A 15,302-nucleotide genomic window follows, 5' to 3' on the forward strand; every position below is an offset into this window, starting at 1 on the left:
TCTGAAAAACCCAGTTTAAAGGCCATGAAAGAGCAGTGGCAGCAAAGACAGAGGAGGCCCTGGTTCCGCACTCAAGGCTACAGATAAAATTAGTCACAGGAAGTGAAGTGTGTGTGTGTGTGTGTGTGTGTGTGTGTGTGTGTGTGTGTGTGTGTGTGTGTGTGTGTGTGTGTGTGTGTGTGTGTGTGTGTGTGTGTGTGTGTGTGTCTCAGAGAGAGAGAGAGAGAGAGAGAGAGGGGGACATTGTGCCATTGTGGAATTTTGTTGGCACTCATAGCCCCAGGCCTCTAAACTTGAGAAAGGTTAAAGTGGCATAGGCGGAAGATGGAGACAGAGGGACGGACAGAATGAAGGAAAGAGAAAGGAAGAAAGAGAGAGAGAAGGAGAGAGAGAGAGAGAGAGAGAGAGAGAGAGAGAGAGAGAGAGAGAGAGAGAGAGTGTGCGTGCATGCGTGTGTGAGACTTACATGCTGGTAAGGAGTTCTTATGTCTAAGGGGTGTTTTAGGGGTCCCAGGTGCACTAGTTGGTCTCTCCCACGTGGTTTCTGGGTGAAGAAACAGATGGGAAGTATACCAGTTTAGATTTTTGTATTATAATTACGTTTTGTCAGCTGTGTTATGAGGAGGGAATATTTGTAGCATCTCGTATCTTTGGCCCGGGCATCGCAAACCACGAGCACCTGTGCAATGCCTGGCACTCGTTATTCATCGAAAAGCTGGTAAATGTCGGTGTGAAAGGGCTTATTGACACTTCTATTGGTGGTTCTCTGTTTGGGCTTGAATGCCAATCGCAAACAGCCTCTGCATTTCCATGAACAAAAAACAGTGGTGGAAAAAGTACTCAATTGTTTTACTTAACCCATTCTGACCTGAGATCAGATTCTAAAAATGTCTTCTACATCCTGACAGTTTTCTGAAAAAGCTATGTTTCTATGTCAGTCGTTCTTCAATTTTTCAAAAATAGCAGACCTACAAGCTCGTAGCGCGCCACTCGGTGGCGTGCTATGAGCTTGTAGATCTGCTATTTTTCAATAGCTAAAGCATAACATAATGCTAACACCATAAGGGGTTCCCGCCCAAAATGGGTAAAAGTACCAATACTGCAATTTAGAACTACTTCGTTACAAGTAAAAGTACGAAATTGAAAATGTACTTGAGTACAAAAGTATTGGCATCAAAATGTACTTAAAGTACTAAAAGTAAAAGTACTCATATTGCAGAATGTCCCATTTCACAAGTTCAAAATGTGTACGCTACAAAGTCACGCTCCGCTCTCCGTCTCCTGTCAGCCAAAAGCACGCAAGTGACACACTGCCTCTAATTGTGAGGACAAAACGCCTCTCTTTGATATGTTTTATTCTCATCTTCCATTTCTCACCACAGGAGTTAAATTAGCCGTTACTCTCGGAATAGAAAGAGCAGCCACGACCAGGACTTAAAAGCCTTTATTTCATTTGGGTCCTTCGGCCCAGGCTGTGCTTGTGTTCGATGGTACTTAGCAGTGGAGACAACAGAGCCAAAGCCCCATCGGCTCAAATGACACGCATGAGGCCGGAGAAGGCGCAGACAGACAGAGAGAGACTGTAGCCTTCACATGTGATGGAGGACACCAGCAGAACCTGTCCCTTCATTGCCCCTAAATGCCTCAATTTGTCTCCGTTAGCTTGTCGTGAAGCAATCAATACCGTGAGAGAAGTGGGATATTAATGAAGAAGAATATGGCAAAATCCACTTAGCTCGGGGGGGAAATTGTTTTTCATTGTATCCGGCATCTCCGCCAGGCTTACTTGTCAAAGCAATGTTTACAAATCCGGTTTTTGTGTTATATTTAATACAACATTCAGATGGATTCAATAGGCGCTCATGAGGAAGCGAAATTGTAAAGGCGAGAGACATCTGCAAAGCATTATCACAAGAAGTCAATTAACCCATTTTGAGCGGGAACCCCTTTTGGTGTTAGCGTTATGTTATGCTTTAGCTATTGAAAAATAGCAAATCTATGTTCTCCCCGTGTCCCCTAGGGTAGATACCCTCACAAAATACATGCAGTAATCCTGGTCTCTAAACTGCCTCCCCCTGGCCAGCCGGGGCACCTGATGGAGGGGAAAGGAACTGGTTGGAATAACGTGTTCCGTGCACGTGCTATGTCCAACCAGGGAAACTCCCCCTCACGTGTAAAGGAGCAACTTTGACACTCAGGCATGAAGGAAGCATGAGTTCAAGTCCGTTGCTCTCCCCATGTCCCCCATATATGGGGACTAGGTTGGCGGAGGGTGTGTAGAGCCCAGGGTCACATTAGATAATTGACACAGGGGTGAAAAATAGGTTACAAAATCGTGGGATTAAAAATATTAAAAAAGAAAAATAGCAAATATACAAGCTCATAGGTCTGCTATTTTTGAAAAATCGAAGAACGACAAACATAGCTTTTGCAGAAAACTGTCAGGATGTAGAAGACATTTTTAGAATCTGATCTCAGGTCAAAATGGGTTAAATACACATCACCAACTCAAATTTAACATGGTTTTGAAATGTGTGTAGACAATAAGACATAATTTCTCTTATGCGCAAGAAAAATATACTCCAGTCGTCATTAGCAGAAAAATGTGAGGATGGGGGTGAGAAAGCCTGTACATTTACTATAAAGTGTTGCACTGGAATGAAACAGGGTTGGGTTACTAGGCAACTGCCTCTTGAAATGCAGATTGCAAGTGATCATTTTCAAATTAGTTTAAGCCATTTAGACCGAGAGGACGATAATACAAATGTCTTCTAAATCTTGACGGTTTTCTGAAAAAGCTATGTTTCTATGTCAGTCGTTCTTCGATTTTCAAAAATAGCAGACCTACAAGCTCATAGCGCGCCACTCGGTGGCGCGCTATGAGCTTGTAGATCTGCTATTTTTCAATAGCTAAAGCATAACATAATGCTAACAAATGTCTTCTAAATCCTGACAGTTTTCTGAACAACCTCATGTTTCTAATGTGTCAGTGGTTCTCTGCATTTTCATGTCAAGGACCCCCAAAAATATATGTAATTGGCCGCCGACCCTCATCTGAAAATATGTTGTTCCAGGGACCCCCCCCCCAAGAAGCAAAGATTTGAGTTAAAAACGTCCGCTCTGTAAGAATATATATTCAAAGATTTACGCCACATTTACAAGCTCGTATGAGCTTGTAGATCAGCTATTTTTCAATAGCTAAAAGCATAACATAATGCTTTAAAACACCAAAAGGGGTTCCCGTTCAGAATGGTTTAAACAGGTGAGAGCTGGGCCAGAACACCTGCCAAGGGGTTCCCGTTCAGAATGGTTTAAACAGGTGAGAGCTGGGCCAGAACACCTGCCAAGCCCGCTGCCTCAGATGTCGCTCGTTAGCGACACGTTACACTGACTGTATAAACAGCAACACATGGGAATAATTCTCACACGAGAGACATATTATATATAGTCTTAAAGCCAGTGGTGGGCAAAGTACTCCCATTCTTTACTTGAGTAAAAGTATCAATACTGCAATATATAAATACTTTGTTACAAGTAAAAGTTCAGACTTCAAAGTATTGGCATCAAAGTGTACTTAAGGTACATCATAATCCGTAAAACGCGTTTACACGTCTTACTTGTAGGTATACAATTTGTAATGCTTTTGTTGACTACTGTGCATATCACTGACTTATTTTTGGCCAAAGAGTACAGTATGTATTGGCCTCTCTGAGCATGCTGGATGTAGAGATGCAACAGCTCACAGGATACGTTACATTAATTGCCGATTACATAAAAAAAAAAAATCACGATTTTGAATTACTTAGTTTCAATTCATGGTGTAGCCTTCCAGGGGTCCTCAATAGGCGGACCGCGGTCCACGACCGGACCGCGGACCACCTCTCTGTGGACCCTGGGCAAAAAAAAAAAAAAAATCTTTTTTTTTTTTAACTTGACAAAATAAAAGTGTTCTTTGTGCCTCAACACAATACCTCTCATTTGCTGTGAATTCTTGGAGGGGAATATTTGTGAAACATTTTATTTCCATACTCTGCACCACCAATAAGCTTGCCTTGGTGTGCTGTATTAAAGAATATAGAGCCCCGCTCTCCGCTGGCCGCTGCGTGGCCCGCGCTGCGTGGCATGGGACCGGACCTTAGTCTTTTTTTTTAATTATTAGTGGACCTTCAGTAAATGGTAAATGGTAAATGGTGCATTTATATAGCGCCTTTATCCAAGGCGCTTTACATAGATTGTGCATTACATTCACCCATTCACACACACATTCATACACCGATTGCGGCGGAAGCCATGCAAGGTACCAACCAGCACATCGGGAGCAATTTGGGGTTCAGTGTCTTGCCCAAGGACACTTCGACATGTAGACAGGAGGAGCCGGGATTCGAACCGCCGACCCATGGATCATTGGACGACCTGCTCTACCTCTTGAGCCACAGTCGCCCCCCCTTCAGCATTTCTAGTTGAGGACCCCTGCCTTATACTATCAGAGTTGAAACAGGCTAGTGCAGAATATGTGACTGTATATCCATACATAGTGTCTGGATACAGTAGCTAAATCCTTGTTATACCTCATTTCATCCATCTGTCTCTGAACAGATGCATGCACTAGGCCTGCTAAGTGTTCAAATGACAATAATGAGAAGTCTTGAGAAGACTCGCTGGCGCTATTTTAAGCCAGCGTGTCAACACGGCCTTAATTCCATTGTTGCCGTCGCCACGTTACAGTATGTGAGATATCACAGTTTATCTGAACAGTTGGGGGGGAAAAAGGACTAATGGCCTAGTTAGCTTCGACATGCCATATTTAATTCATAACCATATGACACCCTCCCCTGTTGCATTAGTTGCCTTCTGTTCCTGGTTTCATCAATTAAGGGAACCCCTTTTTGGTGTTTTAAGCATTATGTACAGTAATACTTTAGCTATTGAAAAATAGCAGATCTACAAGCTTGTAGCGCGGCACCGAGTGCCGCGCTACAAGCTTAGTAGATCTGCTATTTTTGAAAAATCGTTAAAATGTTCCTCAAATCTTTCAGAGCGAACGTTTTTAACTCAAATCTTTGCTTCTGGGGGGGGTGGGTCTGGAAGTGGAACAACATATTTTCAGATGGGGGTCAGCGGCATATTACATATAATGTTTGGGGTCCTTGACGTGAAATATTGAGAACCACTGATATAGAAACATGAGGTTTTTTTTATTTTTTTATTTCAACGTCAGGCCTAAATGGATGAACCCATTTTGGGCGGGAACCCCTTTTGGTGTTAGCATCATGTTATGCTTTAGCTATTGAAAAATAGCAGATCTACAAGCTCATAGCGCGCCACCGAGTGGCGCGCTACGAACTTGTAGGTCTGCTATTTTTGAAAAATCGAAGAACCACTGACATAGAAACATAGCTTTTTCAGAAAACTGTCAGGATGTAGAAGACATTTTTAGAATCTGATCTCAGGTCAAAATGGATTAAAGCACAGAGAGTCCATTCACATGTAGTATGTATATATTCCATCATGTCTTCTGGCTACACGCTACATAGCGTCCCTCTCTGCGGCCCCCATCTCACAACATCAGACCAAACAAGGAACACAGATGATAGGCCTCACATCTAAACATTGCAGAAGTATTTCGCGTGTAGCATACGCTTCCAATGACGTTGTGTTTACATTAGACATTCCAGCCTACGAGCCATTTCTGTGCATCTATAAAACAAGCATTTATAGCTGGGTGTAATTTAGAAGCCATTTATAAATACCTGGCAACGTTCGCAGACCGCCTGTTTGTGGCAGATACAACTATGTGCACCGGGGTTTGGACAGTGGTGTAAAGTAACTCATTACATGTACTCAAGTACAATTTTCACTTTATTGGAGTATTTCCAATGTTCAGTACTTTTACTTCTACTCCACTACATTTCAGAGGCAAATATTGTACTTTTACTCCACTACAATTATTTGAAAACTTTAGTTACTATAGTTACTTTGTAGATTTTGAACATGGCCTAAATTAACAACTTCAGCCCTAGATACATTTCGGCCATTTGAAAATAGCCAATCTACAAGCTCACAATGCGCCGCGATGCGACACATTGTGAGCCTGTAGATCTGCTATTTTCAAAAATATTTGTAGACATTTTGAAAACTTTGAAATGAGACCTGCTGCACAATAGTAGAGTACTTTTACTTTTGGTACTTTAAGTACATTTTGATGCCAATACTTTTGTACTTTTAGTACATTCTGAATTCCCGACTTTTAAGTATTTTCTTCATTGCAGTATTGATACTTAAAAGTAAAACACTCAAGTACATAGTTTTTCCCCACCACTGGGGACGAATGTGTATTCTGAAAGTATTTGGTTTAGATTGTTTATGAAGCCAGACCACTGGACAGGCAAGCGGTGACCACTGAGAATCCTCGTGAAACCAAACCGCGGGTGTAAAGCAGAGCGCGGCGTGGGGGAGCAGCGCTGGCTGTGGGGGCGTGGGGGAGCAGCGCTGGCTGTGGGGGAGCAGCGCTGGCTGTGGGGGCGTGGGGGAGCAGCGCTGGCTGTGGGGGCGTGGGGGAGCAGCGCTGGCTGTGGGGGAGCAGCGCTGGCTGTGGGGGAGCAGCGCTGGCTGTGGGGGCGTGGGGGAGCAGCGCTGGCTGTGGGGGAGCAGCGCTGGCTGTGGGGGCGTGGGGGAGCAGCGCTGGCTGTGGGGGCGTGGGGGAGCAGCGCTGGCTGTGGGGGCGTGGGGGAGCAGCGCTGGCTGTGGGGGAGCAGCGCTGGCTGTGGGGGAGCAGCGCTGGCTGTGGGGGAGCAGCGCTGGCTGTGGGGGAGCAGCGCTGGCTGTGGGGGAGCAGCGCTGGCTGTGGGGGAGCAGCGCTGGCTGTGGGGGAGCAGCGCTGGCTGTGGGGGAGCAGCGCTGGCTGTGGGGGCGTGGGGGAGCAGCGCTGGCTGTGGGGGCGTGGGGGAGCAGCGCTGGCTGTGGGGGAGCAGCGCTGGCTGTGGGGGAGCAGCGCTGGCTGGCTGTGCACACAGCCAGCGCTGGCTGTGGGGGAGCAGCGCTGGCTGTGGGGGAGCAGCGCTGGCTGTGGGGGAGCAGCGCTGGCTGTGGGGGAGCAGCGCTGGCTGTGGGGGAGCAGCGCTGGCTGTGGGGGAGCAGCGCTGGCTGTGGGGGAGCAGCGCTGGCTGTGGGGGAGCAGCGCTGGCTGTGGGGGAGCAGCTCTGGCTGGCTGTGCACACAGCCATGCAAAAGAGACAAAAAAGAAACACCCAGGAAAACGAGATCACCCACGCATATACAAGCTCTGTCCTCTGTTACTATGGTGACACAGAAACATTAAACATGTGACCTGTCAGGCACGGGGAACACACACAGGAACACGCTCGTCACTGTCGGATGGAAACCTTGTATGTCCGACACTGTTACTTTTCTGGAAATAGACAAATTAACCATGTGTTCCAAAATGGAGCCAATGAAGTTATTTGGTCACAAAAAAGATGGTGTTAATGCTTTTCATTGGCAGTCTGGCAGTGGGAAGTGGAGTGGGAATTTTGGTGTATAGTTTTGTTTTGATTGGAGATAGGATCCAACAGGAAGCACACACATCTCCAGGAATTCTACAGGTGCTGGTCAAAAATATATAAGTACAATGAAAAGGAAGGGATGTCTGCACACTGTTTCTCTGCTCCCAGGAAAATTATTTATTGAACGTTTTCGAGCCTTGTGGGTCTTCGTCAGGTATGACATACCTGACGAAGACCCACAAGGGTCGAAAACGTTGTTCAATAAAGTCGTTTTTTTTATTGGCCTAAAATTGTGTCTATATACATACAATCATAAATCCACTTGCTGACTGGCTGACGGTATTGAGCAATTTCTTTTATAGGGGTTTATATGTGACCATACCATTAGCAACCTATATAAGGCAAAACTGTCAAAATGTCATTAAGTAGCATGTGACATGTCAAACTATAGGGGGTTTTCATGATTCTGAATCCATTCCAAGCATTAGTTTTGCACAACAAATAGTAAGAGAAATCTATGAAAATCTGGGAACTAAATCGTTACCAAGAAATTTCTTCACCAATGTGTTTCTAAAGGTGTCTAATAACATATACTAAAAGTTTGAAATTCAACTCCCGTGGGAAATTGAGTTATTAGCATAATATGTGACCATACCCCTTAACATCCTATATAATGCAAAAAAGTCCAAATTTCATAATTCTTTAAGTAGCATGTGACATATGAAACTATAGGGTTTTCATGATTCTGAATCCATTCCAAGCATTAGTTTTGCACAAAAAACACTCCTTGGAAGGAAAACGGCCTTACAAACGTGATGAGGTCAGCACATTTGGTCAAGTGGATATGGCCTAATTTAGCCCAAGGAGTGTTTTTTGTGCAAAACTAATGCTTGGAATGGATTCAGAATCATGAAAACCCCCTAGTTTCATATGTCACATGTTACTTAAAGAATGATGAAATTTGGACTTTTTTGCATTATATAGGATGTTAAGGGGTATGGTCACATATTATGCTAATAACTCAATTTCCCACGGGAGTTGAATTTCAAACTTGTAGTATATGTTATTAGACACCTTTAGAAACACATTGGTGAAGAAATTTCTTGGTAACGATTTAGTTCCCAGATTGGTCAAATACCTGATAAAATGCCCTTACTAAAAACACTCCTTGGGCTAAAAATGGCCATAGCCGTCATCACAAATGTGATGAGGTCAGCACATTTTGGGCACATTTGGGCACATAAAAAAGGATTGCTCAATACCGCCGGTCAGCAAGTGGATGCATGAATGTATTTATATATACCATATTTTAGGACAATAAAAAAAACTATATACCAAATTTTCCACTTTAACCCATTTTAGGCGGGAACCCCTTTTGATGTTTTAAACATTATGTTATAATTTAGCTATTGAAAAATAGCAGATCTACAAGCTCATAGCGCACCACCGAGCTTGTAGATCTGCTATTTTTGAAAAATCGTTAAAATGTGGTGCAAATCATTGAATATATATTTCAGAGCGAACATTTTTAACTAAAATATTTGCTTCTGGGGGGTCCCTGGAACTACATATTTTGAGATGGGAGTCCGTGGCCCAATAGAGATAATTCTGGGGGTCCTTGACATGAAAAAGGTTGAGCACCACTGACATGGAAACATGGGTTTTTCAGAAAAATGCCTTTTTTATCGACCTCAGTCCAAAATGGGTTAAACAAAAGAAGCCTGTTGACTATGGTTTATTCATAAAACCTACTGACACACTTCACTTTACCACTTTCACTTCCCCCCAAAAAAGTACAAAATTGCAACAATAGCCGTTCTACAAGCTAGATCAGCTAGTTTGGCAACTTTTCTGTGACACTATAGTATATATGACGAAGTAGGGCATTCATTCATAATAACAATATTCAAAATACAAGTTTAAATATGAAGATACAGGCTTTTCTGAATCAAATCTGGTTGAACTTCAACATGCAAGAAAAGGGCGGTCTGGCTAAAATAGCAGAGAGAGAGAGATGCTATAAATAACGATTGTTTCATTAGAATGTTATCAGATGGGGTCGTTTGGAAAACGCAGTTACAGTTGCTTTAGAGTGGCGAATTGGAGACAGCTGGGGGCCAATATGGCAATAACGGTGCAGCATGCGCGCCGTGGAGCATCCTCCGTCGCTACAATTTCTCATTACGTAGCAAAGGCTCCCGAAAATAATACTATTCTTGGTGATTTTTATGAGGGTAGCTTTTTTTGCAATACCCCTCTTGGCAACACTGTATGATTCTATTTATTGTTACATATAATCCATTTTGGGCGGGAACCCCTTTTGGTGTTTTTAAACATTATGTTATAATTTAGCTATTGAAAAATAGCAGATCTACGTTAAAATGTGGCACACATCATTGAATATAAATTTTAGAGCGAAAGTTTTTAACTAAAATATTTGCTTCTGGGGGGTCCCTGGCTGTAACTACATATTTTGAGATGGGGGTCCGTGGCCCAATAGAGATGTCCTTGACATGAAAAAGGTTGAGCACCACTGACATAGAAACATAGGTTTTTCAGAAAAATGTTTTTTTATTCGACCTCAGTCCTAAATGTGATAAGGGAGTAATGTTATTGGGTTTTTGGCTCCTTTCCTTTGCTATTTTTACGAATGCAAAAACAGCAAAAAGGAAAATAAATCAGAACAAAAAACTAGAAATAGAAGTTGTTTTCATTTAACGCTGAGAGATGGATGATGTGGAGATGTTGTGCTTTCGTGTGAATAGCCGTGAAACATTAATCGATGTCCTCCAAAAGCCATATTGAAAGACGAAAAGAAAATAGCAAAACAAAAGGCCGTTGCCAGAGAACCAGGAGAAGTGCCAAACACAGAACACACCACATCATCGTCTCCTCGTCACATCAGCGGCTGGCTAGCATGTACCCCTCTGGAATATGAGAGCTGATTATCTATTGCAGATAAGCCCCGCAGTTCCTATCACACACACCACAGACAGACACAACAGTTCCTATCACACACACCACAGACAGACACAACAGATCCTATCACACACACCACAGACAGACACAACAGTTCCTATCACACACACCACAGACAGACACAACAGTTCCTATCACACACACCACAGACAGACACAACAGATCCTATCACACACACCACAGACAGACACAACAGATCCTATCACACACACCACAGACAGACACAACAGATCCTATCACACACACCACAGACAGACACAACAGATCCTATCACACACACCACAGACAGACACAACAGATCCTATCACACACACCACAGACAGACACAACAGATCCTATCACACACACCACAGACACAACAGATCCTATCACACACACCACAGACAGACACAACAGATCAGTTCCTATCACACACACCACAGACAGACACAACAGTTCCTATCACACACACCACAGACAGACACAACAGATCCTATCACACACACCACAGACAGACACAACAGATCCAGTTCCTATCACACACACCACAGACAGACACAACAGATCAGTTCCTATCACACACACCACAGACAGACACAACAGTTCCTATCACACACACCACAGACAGACACAACAGTTCCTATCACACACACCACAGACAGACACAACAGTTCCTATCACACACACCACAGACAGACACAACAGATCCTATCACACACACCACAGACAGACACAACAGATCCTATCACACACACCACAGACAGACACAACAGATCCTATCACACACACCACAGACAGACACAACAGATCAGTTCCTATCACACACACCACAGACAGACACAACAGATCAGATCCTATCACACACACCACAGACAGACACAACAGATCCTATCACACACACCACAGACAGACACAACAGATCAGTTCCTATCACACACACCACAGACAGACACAACAGATCCTATCACACACACCACAGACAGACACAACAGATCCTATCACACACACCACAGACAGACACAACAGATCCTATCACACACACCACAGACAGACACAACAGATCCTATCACACACACCACAGACAGACACAACAGATCCTATCACACTCACCACAGACAGACACAACAGATCCAGTTCCTATCACACACACCACAGACAGACACAACAGATCAGTTCCTATCACACACACCACAGACAGACACAACAGATCCAGTTCCTATCACACACACCACAGACAGACACAACAGATCCAGTTCCTATCACACACACCACAGACAGACACAACAGTTCCTATCACACACACCACAGACAGACACAACAGATCCGGAGAGCCCGCTGGGAAATTGGGCCAAACGGGGAAATATAAAGTGAATGCTGAGAGAGAGCGTAAAATTTAAAATAAAAATCACACCCGTGTGAACTGAGTGGTGTAAGGTTGATTCAGCTGGAGTTTTTGTCCGATGTGAGGTATTATGTAAGGTAAGGTATTATATAGCCTGATCAGCTCTGATCTGACGTAATGAAATCACACCCGGATGTGATTTCACAACTGGCTTTTTTTGTGCAGAAAAAATGACCACGGTTGCTACGGTCATCCAGTTCACCCGGGTGTGATTTAATTACGTCAGAAATTATTTTGAACATAGCAACCATGCTCATTTTTTTATGCACACAAAAGCCAGTTGTAGGAGTGGTTTACACCACTCAAAAATACATAAACCCACTTGAGCCCTATATACCGTTAGCATCCCTATTCCGGGGCAGGGGGGCATTTGCCGAAGAAATCAGATTTACAAGCTCACAGCGCGTCGTGTTGCGACACATTGTGTAGATCTGATATTTTCGGGCGTAAAATTGAAATACCAGAGGACTTAGTAAAGAGCCCTGGGGGACCCCGGTCAGCTTTAAGTATATAGGGTTTAAGTGGTTTAACCCATTTTGACCTGAGATTAGATTCTAAAAATGTCTTCTACATCCTGACAGTTTTCTGAAAAAGCTGTTTCTATGTCAGTCGTTCTTCGATTTTTCAAAAATAGCAGACCTACAAGCTCGTAGCGCGCCACTCGGTGGCGCGCTACGAGCTTGTAGATCTGCTATTTTTCAATAGCTAAAGCATAACATAACGCTAACACCAAAAGGGGTTCCCGCCCAAAATGGGTTAAAATAAATCGGGCGCTGAGTCCGCTCACATACTCGACCCACAGAAGCATGTTTTGGTTCATCCCATGGAGACATTAGTCAAATCCCATAAGAGGAGGAGAGGGATGGAGTTCTCTCTCTGGTCTCGTGTGCCTGCAGGGTGGAGTCCATGGGCTTATTTTAGAATGGCCTCTCTCTCTCCGGGCTCAGCTTCCATATACCATATATACCACAGCACTGTGACCATGATGGGAGGCAGGCTGCATGTGAAGAGCTGAGGGGCTTTGATGAGACAGATGAGATGCTGCTTATGTCTGCTGCAGACAGTAAGCGGTTGTTAACCCATTCTGACCTGAGATCAGATTCTAAAAATGTCTTCTACATCCTGACAGTGTTCTGAAAAAGCTATGTTTCGATGTCAGTCGTTCTTCGATTTTTCCAAAAATAGCAGACCTACAAGCTCGTAGCGCGCCACTCGGTGGCGCGCTATGAGCTTGTAGATCTGCTATTTTTCAATAGCTAAAGCATAACATAATGCTAACACCAAAAGGGGTTCCCTTCCCGCCCAAAATGGGTTAAGCTTCCGCTCATCAAATCAATAATGCAACGATCACAGTTTAAATATACCTCCTGCATCAGGGTTGTTTTTGGCAGCAAAATTTTGATTTTAGTTTTAGTCATTTAGTCTCTTGAATAGTTTTCATTTTAGTTTTAGTCACATTTTAGTCACCTGGAATGTTTTAGTGTTAGTCTAGTTTTAGTCGACTAAATATCATAAGATTTTAGTTAACTAAATCTACAGTTGATTTAGTCGACTAATTGTGTTTTGGCGGGCCTTGATGCCGTCGTAATTACTTGATTTTACACTTAAAATAGCCGATCTACAAGCTCACAACGCGTCGCAGCTGGTTGCACGCGTTTTCAGCATGCAACCAAGTGTAAAATGACTTATACTGGATCTCTTGTCCACTAGTCCCTTCCTAACATTTTAGTCTAGTTTTTATTTGTTGACGAAATTGTCAGTATATTTAGTCTTAGTTTTAGTCATCATAGCTTAGTTTTCATTTAGTTTCCATTTAGATTTCGTCAGTGAAAAAAGGTAGTCGACGAACATTTTTCTCTTAGTTTTAGTCGACGAAAACAACACTGTGATTCTGACCCCCCCCCCCCCCCAGTTTGTGTGTGTGTGTGTGTTTGATTGGTGAGTGCAAGCAGCTGCACCGGGAGAAACTTCCTCTAACCTTTATTACACCCTGAAGTGAAACTAAGGCACTTGTGAGGATACTGCCACAATGCCACCACGACAAGATATTAGTGTCATCATTCAAGCTAAGTTACTGTGAGTTCACTTAGGGATAGTATAAAGACTGCCGTCAGTGGAAGAAGGCCATTGAGCTGTGTCTCTGTAGACCAGACAGTGTAGCAGCCTATGCATGCTTGTGTTTGTGTGCGTGCGTGCGTGTACGTGCGTGTGCGTGTGTGTGTGTGTGCGCGTTGGGCCTTTGTTTGTGTATGTGTGTTTATGTGTTTTGTGTCATTGTTTCTCAGTGCGAACATTAGCATGCTACGGGGAGAAACAGAATACTAATTGTGTTGGGTTGTTTGGCAGAAACAAGGCCTGGAGTAGAGGAGCTATACCAGTTGTCGCCTTCTGGTACCGACACTCTGGAAGTTAGTACGCGCTCCGACTCTGCCAGTAGAACCAAAGTGAAATCCAGGCAAAATGCGACACATCGTTCATAATAAATTAAACTTGAATTAAACAGAAAAGCACTTCCAACTCAGACAATAGACACTATTTTATTGTATGTGCATGTACTCATTCCCTGAAGAAGGCAACTTGTTGCCGAAACGTTGGAAAAATAAAGATTTTGATGGCATCGTGACTACGAGCTGTGCGGCCTCTCTCCTTTCTCAGTCATGTACTCACGATTACCATTGCTCGCCGTGTTGACATAGTAGCGCCGCCCTTGTGGAGACATGTAGCATCTCCAGTGTGGTGGCAGTGGATCCCGGAGGTCCTCCTCGGGCAGATGGCTCAGCGATGCCGTCCTCTGTGAAAACAACACAAAAACAAAAGCAACAAATAAACACACCAGTAGAGCCACAACCACCACAAACGCAACTCGGGAGGTTATAGGAAAGATATCGCATGGGTTTTGCCCCAAGTCAAACTGCTGCTTTGTTATTATTTTCCATGGGTCTATTTATCCGAGGTCATAGGAGAGTTCTAATTACTGGAAATATAACTATGCACACACACAAAACACAAGCGGTGAAGATCAGGCGAGGTATACACGCTAACAGAGAAGCACACAAGACTCAGCTTGAGTGCAATGAGGTTCTCATTTCCTGAAATATTTCGCAACCAGCGGCCCGGTGACATCATACGTAGCGCAGCAGCGGGCCCAAAGTCGCACAGCAAGGAACAATACAAAGAACAAACTGGCGTGGTTCTGTGTGTTGGACAGGGACCCAACTCTACAAAGTGCAACAAAGTGAATGTGTGTGGCTATATGCACACACGGACATGCACGCGCACGCACACGCACACGCACACACACACACACACACACAATGCAGCACTGCTGACTAAAAACACAGGAGGAGGCGGGCCCGAAGTCGCACAGCAAGGAACACAAAGAACAAACTGGCGTGGTTCTGTGTGTTGGACAGGGACCCAACTCTACAAAGTGCAACAAA

The 15,302-nt window shown here is 43.9% G+C and overlaps 1 protein-coding gene across 4 annotated transcripts in view; it reads right to left on the reverse strand.

Moving 5' to 3' along the window:
* The window catches only part of gas7b (growth arrest-specific 7b), a 100,577-nt gene that overhangs the window by 53,619 nt on the left and 31,656 nt on the right, over window positions 1–15,302 (reverse strand). Inside the window, exons 2-3 of one of the 4 annotated variants that reach the window (XM_079492809.1) lie at window positions 14,536–14,653; window positions 467–544 (exon numbers count right to left, since the gene is read on the reverse strand). In XM_079492809.1, the coding sequence (XP_079348935.1) occupies window positions 467–544; window positions 14,536–14,653 (196 nt within the window). Of the gene's footprint in view, window positions 1–466; window positions 545–14,529; window positions 14,654–15,302 lie in introns of all 4 variants that reach the window. The other 3 variants (XM_079492808.1, XM_079492811.1, XM_079492810.1) reach the window with 3 other exon arrangements.

The sequence above is a fragment of the Electrona antarctica genome, assembly GCF_951216825.1.
Source record: "Electrona antarctica genome assembly, chromosome: 22".
In the NCBI taxonomy this organism is placed as follows: domain Eukaryota; kingdom Metazoa; phylum Chordata; class Actinopteri; order Myctophiformes; family Myctophidae; genus Electrona; species Electrona antarctica.